Source organism: Eurosta solidaginis, chromosome 3 (genome assembly GCF_040869045.1).
Source record: "Eurosta solidaginis isolate ZX-2024a chromosome 3, ASM4086904v1, whole genome shotgun sequence".
NCBI classification, from domain to species: Eukaryota; Metazoa; Arthropoda; class Insecta; order Diptera; family Tephritidae; genus Eurosta; species Eurosta solidaginis.
The window spans coordinates 4,043,166-4,049,522 of NC_090321.1; the positions used below are offsets into that span (position 1 = coordinate 4,043,166).

Here is a 6,357-nt window from a genome sequence, read left to right on the forward strand (position 1 = left end):
TATTTCTGGCTTCTTCGCCTCGCGCGACCTAGCACTATCACCGACCATATCCAGGCCACTCTGTTTAAAACGTGGAAGGAACAGATTACGCAAATATTGGACTTCACGTCGATGGTGTTACGCTACCGAATGTCAGTCACCTAAAGTTCTTAGGGGTGACGTTCGATAACAAAATCACCTTCAAGTCACATGGCACCGAAATTGTATCCAAAGTACAATGCCGCAACAAAATCCTGAATTTTCTTACTAGCAGCTCTTGGGGAAAAGATAAAGAAACGTTGATAACCACTTGCAAAGCAATTGGCCGGCCGCTCATATGCTACGGACCATCAGTTTGGTCGCCTAGTCTTAAAACCACATACTGGAAAAGGATGCAGGCCTGCTAAAATGCTGCAGTCAGAACTGTCACGGGATGTCTTCTTATGATCCCTGACAGCATTATATAGTAAGGCAAAATATCTCAAAATTAAAGAGCATACCGAAATGCTGAAGGGATAGTTTTTGCTTAGTCACAAACCAGGAAACTATAGCAAACAACAGCTTGATCTAGCCCCGCCTCCAAGAGAGTTAAGGAAACATCTCCATAAAATGAGATCAGGCACCTACATACCAAGATGCCCTAAGCAAAATCCATACAGAATCAGTAAACGCTTTTGTTGGGTTGCGGCCGGTGAACCACGTTATTAATATACACTATTTTATCTTTGCAGAAGAAAGCATACCACCAAGGGAGACCCGAAGCTCTCTTTGGCTTTGGACTATATATAAGCATATTGGTTGGAGGATAAGCATTTTGATACCCCTTCTCGAAACAAAATTTGGCATAATCAAAAGTTGGCGGGACCTATACTATTATTTTTTTTTTTTTTGGGAATGTTTTTTTGGCAGAAATATTCTCGAATCGCTTATCAAACCATTGTCGAAAAACGACGCCGTTAGGTAAAAGTACTAAAAATTTCTTTCTAAAGTACTCTGAACTGGATACAAAAAAGTTCGTTATAAGAAAAAGGCACATTACCTATTTACCGCGGCAGTCGCTTTGGCCCATATTCACTTCTTTAATAAACAAATTACAAAATATTAGTTTCGTGCTTTGCTAAAAGACAAGGCGAATCTATACTAGGTGGTGGCAAAGCGAATTCAACCAATTCGCCGTGCAGAAGAATGTCAAGTCAAAAGAAAAATTTCATTGATTTCAATTAACTGACATGTTGTAGTACAAGGCACTGTATCAAAAATTATCAAGAAGAAGCAATCAGCTGATGGGATAACACCACCTGTAATGAATTCGCCTTGGCTAAAAGAAGTACTACTTTTAATACTATTTCACAAAAGGGCCCCTTCTTTTCTTCCACTTTCTCTCATCCTTCGTTTAATATGGGAGTTTTCAAAATGAGCTGTCACTACGTATACCACCTTGTCGTTATTACATCATTCTCTTCCTTTAGTTTTTTTTTTCTTGCCTTTTTTTATTCTCTCAAGAGTCAACTATGAAGTATATGCGCAGAACGAAGCAATTTTGAACTCTTGAATGCGCAATCTGGGTAGGTGATTTGTGGAAATACATCACACGCTTCGGAGCGTTGACATAAACTTTTGAAATGATATTTTTGTTGAATATCACAGTGATCGTAAAGTAGCACTCATCGCTAGTCTAACAGAAAAGATAACAGCACGGGTCCCTTCGTTAAGTAGAAGACAAAAGGAAAGAGTAAAAAAGTAAACCATTGTTTACTATATAGTTTGGCAACTTAAACAGAGGTTATGTTGCGAATAGAGTGGAAGGCAGTGGACTAGGCAGTCGAATGTCATAAAATGAAGGAATGGTGTTCGGAGTTTTTTCAAAATAAAAAAAAAAATTGATAAAAGCTTTAAGAAAAATAAAACTACTGTTTTAATAACAACAAAAACGCCTTATATATTCTATGTACATAAATTCGTAAAGATTATCTTACTTTAAAATTTGAGTTAAATAATCTAAAGTTTTGTTTTGAAACTGAGTCGAGAACTGTTCGTGTGAATGTGCGAATTTTCACCGATCAGCTGTTAGTTGCGCTACTTGGTAAAATTTACAATGAAGTAAACATTGCGAAGATTGCACGAGGAGTTATTTTGTAAATTTTATTAAATTAGACTATATTTAGAAATCCATGGCTGGCTTATGTGAGAAAAGGTAAAATGTTGAACAAACCTACTTGAATGATTAATTAATAAAAAATTATGTCCAATTCTTATTACTACACAAAAACAGTTTTGCTGTGCAGGCGAAATTTAGCACATTCTATGCCGGGGGTGATGTCTGCTGGTCCAACGATGGCCAAACTATTTATTGCTTAAATAACACAGAAGTATGTGCAGTAAATATCGCAACGGGCCAACTCAAGCGTGTCTATGGTACCAATGTGGTGGTAGAGGACAGCTTAACACAAAGCAATAAAGCTTCAAGTGCCGATGTTGAACAACTAGAAGATGCCATACCATCTTTTTCACTTTCGCCCGATAATACACTCATTGTTACAGCACATCGTAGTAGTTTGTTACGTTTATGGTCTATCGATACAGGTAAGGTAGTAAAATTATGGAAAGCACAACATCGTGGTCCTGTGGTAAAAGTAATATTCAGCACTTGTGGCAAGCTCATATGCAGCAGTGGTGCTGATTCTTCACTACGTTTATGGGATTATGTAAATAGAACATGTGTGTGTGCCTTGCGGGAATTCGCTGGACCAGCATTACTATTGAAATTTCATCCTGATGCTACTTGTACACAATTATATGCTGCTGGAGTTGATAATGCAATATATTGTTGGAATTATGCGGAAAAGCGTTTGATACGACAAATGCGTGGACATCTCTCACATGTAACAGCCATCACGTTTCTAGGTTGTGAAGGCGATGCTACTGATTATTTAGTATCCGTAAGTCGTGATAAAGTTTTAATTGTATGGCGTTTAGCAGATGGTACACAGCATAAAGTTTTACCCATGTATGAAGAACTGGAAGGGGTTGTGGCATGTACAGATGTAGGAAAAAATTGTGGTGCATTTGATGTAGTAGTGACATGTGCAACAGGTACTTTAAAGCTTGTCAATTGTAAATCAGCCAAGCTATCAACGTTGAGTGAAGATAAAAGCCATGAATTTCGGCAGTTACTGTATTGTAAGAGCACAGAACAATTGGCTGTGGTAACTGTAGAGCAAAATATCTTAATTTATAAAGCAACTACTGAATGTTTTGAGAACAAAAAGCTCGAATGCGTTAAGCAGTTAATTGGTTTCAATGATGAAATATTAGATATCTGCTTTCTTGGCGAGAACGATCGTTTCATAGCTGTAGCTTCGAACAGCAAAAATATTAAAATTTATGATACAGAAGCTAATATGAATTGCAAAATTGTTAGTGGCCATACCGACACAGTCATGACACTATCTGTAGCTAGTGGCACTGGTTTGTTGTTATCTGCTGGCAAAGATTTGAGCATTTGTTTGTGGCGCGTGAATCCGAATAATTTGAACGTTCAATGCGTGGCGCGTAATAATAGTAGCCATACTTCGACCATAGGTTGCATAGCATTTGCCTGTAATACAGCAGCTCACTTTGCATCTGTATCACAAGATGGCAGTCTCAAAGTATGGGAGTTAAAGAAAAATAAAGAAATCAAAGAAGCTCCACATACATTTAATTTGAAGTATTCGGCATTGGCGCATGACAAAGAGGTGAATAGCGTTAGCTTCTCTCCTAACAATAAGCTGCTAGCCACAGCAGCACAGGATAAAACGGCGAAATTGTGGAGTGCCGAAAGCAATTCCTTGGTTGGCACTCTACGTGGCCATACACGCGGCGTTTGGTGTGTACGTTTTTCGCCTGTTGATCAAGTTGTATTGACTTCCTCTAGCGATTGCACCCTACGCATGTGGTCACTAGCTACCCTTACATGTATCAAACGTTTCGAACAGGAATGTACCGTACTACGGGCTGAATTTATTGATTACGGTAAATATATTGTATCGGCAGCATCCGATGGTTTACTTAAATTATGGAGCATTAAGACAAATGAATGTTTACAAACTTTGGATGCACATACAGATCGCATATGGTCATTGGCGATATCGTCACGTAGTGGAAAATGTTTTTATAGCGGTGGCGCTGATTCAAATATGATACAATGGCAGGATGTTACCACAATTTGCCGAAATGAGGAAATTGACAAACGCGCCGAATTAGCACAACAAGAGCAAACGTTACAATGTCTATTGCAGCAACAGCAAAATATGAAAAAAGCTTTTTCGTTGGCACTAAAATTGGGCAAACCAAGGACCACTTATAATATTATATGTGACTTTGTACGTCAGCGTAAGACAGTATCGGTGCGTGAGCTAATTGATACTTTGAATAGTGATCAACGTGTAACTTTGATGGAGCATACAAAATCGTGGACGACTAATTCTCGCCATTGCAAGATTGCCAATCTTGTGCTGCATTATTTGTTAAGCGATTGCATTGCAGCACCGGGAGAGCATGGAGTGCCTGGAATGCGTAACGTGGTTGAAGTGCTTACACCGTATCTGCAACGTCATCACAAACGGGTCAATGAGCTGACTAAGGAATTGATGTTCCTTGAATTTATTGTTAATAATATTTAAGTAGCTAGATTGGGGTAATAGTTTTTTATGTACATTTTTTAATCTAAATGCATATGTATATCCATATGTATAGCGGTTTGTCTTAAAAATAATACAAACAAACAATTAAGAAAATATATTTATTTGTCTAAGTTTTGTAGCTACTTTACTTTTATTTGGTTACCAGACAAAAATATGATTCTCTGACGTGATAAAGGCGCCTAACAGCCCAGTTTATTTTGCAACGCGTTTGCGCCGTTTAGGAGAACCAAGGAGATCTACTGTAGAGGTGGAGCACTGTTCCATGTAGCTCTAGGCCTGGTCTTTCGTTTCTCTGTCGTTAAATTTAGGTGTCTATATGAATACTTTCTGGGTTGGAGATTTATATTTATTTTTGCCTGTGGGATGTAGCTCTAGGCCTGGCTGTTGTTGTTGTAGTGATAAGGTTGCTCCCCGAAGGATTTGGGGAGTGTTATCGATGTGATGGTCCTTTACCGGATACAGATACGGTACCCTCCGGTAACACAGCACCATTAAGGTGCTAGCCCGACCATCTAGGGAACGATTTATATGACCAGTTAAACCTTCAGGCCATCCCTCCCTCGCCACCCCCAACTTCCATGAGGAGCTTGGGGTCGCCAGAGTCTCGTCTGTTAGTGATTCAGGATTCGCCGCGGATAGGTGAGGTTGACAATGGGGTTTGGGGAAGCTATATATTGCGCTGACAACCTGAAGGGTTGCACTACACAACCCTTGAATCTGGTATTTTATCGCCTCTTACGACAGGCATACCTACCGCGGGTATATTCTGACCCGCTAACCCGCTGGGGACTAGGCCTGGCCTTTCGTTTCTCTGTCGTTAAATTTAGGTGTCGATATGAATACTTTCTGGGTTGGAAATTTATATTTATTTTTGCCTGTGGGATTTTTTTCGCTGCACTATATTTCCGTAAAATTCGTACAGATATAGATTTACGCATTTAAGTCGGGCGAATAAAATCCCAAAGGCTTCGCTATCGGATTTATATTTTAGGAATCAATATAAAACAAGCAGCTCATCATTGTGTTACACCATTTTCCAGTTACACCATCTTCCTTCGACAACATCCATGATACAAAATTAACGCGCAACGAGAGAGCCATCTCTTAAGCCGAGGCCGAAAAAAAATGTTAATCAGTTTTAATTAAATATTTCTTTATTAACTTGCAAACGTAGACATTTTATACATTACATGTAGAATAATTTTTATGTTTTATTTTTCAACTATTTCTTAACACGCTCTCACTAACAGCAAAACTAATTTAACAACTCTCTTCAAATGAAGATTAACAAAGAAAAAAAAGTACAAATAAAAAATTTGTAATTAACAGATAAGCAAAAATAGAAAGAAATAACTGTACCTAGGTTAAAAAATAAGTCGTTTTTATGCATTTTAATATTTTTAAAATTTAGGAAACCGTTATAGCACTTAAATTTAAAAATAAAATGATAATGAAATTTGGGAACCAACATCCCTACAAATATTAAAAAAAAAAAACATATTTTAAAACAAATCACATTAAAAAATAATGTGTTCTTAGGTATTGAAACAATTTTGTACACGATTTCTTAGATAACAGCGAACAACAATACATATTACTAATTTCCGCTATTAATATTATATTCAGAGGTAAGAAGGTACAAAAGTTCCCACTCTTAATTAGGCTTAAGATATGTTAAACAAAACATAAATGC

General features: G+C 37.7%; 1 protein-coding gene across 1 annotated transcript; it reads left to right on the forward strand.

Moving 5' to 3' along the window:
- Window positions 1–2,077: 2,077 nt before the first annotated feature.
- On the forward strand, window positions 2,078–4,745 carry LOC137243140 (transducin beta-like protein 3). Its single transcript, XM_067770458.1, has 2 exons — window positions 2,078–2,173; window positions 2,252–4,745. The coding sequence occupies exons 1-2, from the start codon at window positions 2,151–2,153 to the stop codon at window positions 4,641–4,643; spliced, it is 2,415 nt and encodes an 804-aa protein (XP_067626559.1). The 5' UTR covers window positions 2,078–2,150; the 3' UTR covers window positions 4,644–4,745.
- The last annotated feature ends 1,612 nt before the right edge of the window (window positions 4,746–6,357 follow it).

Bases quoted from the DNA above. Each gene is read 5' to 3' on its own strand.
- LOC137243140 (XM_067770458.1), top strand. From the start codon at position 2,151: ATGGCTGGCTTATGTGAGAAAAG. The intron at 2,174-2,251 runs GTAAAATGTTGA...ACACAAAAACAG, and splicing joins GCTGGCTTATGTGAGAAAAG to TTTTGCTGTGCAGGCGAAAT.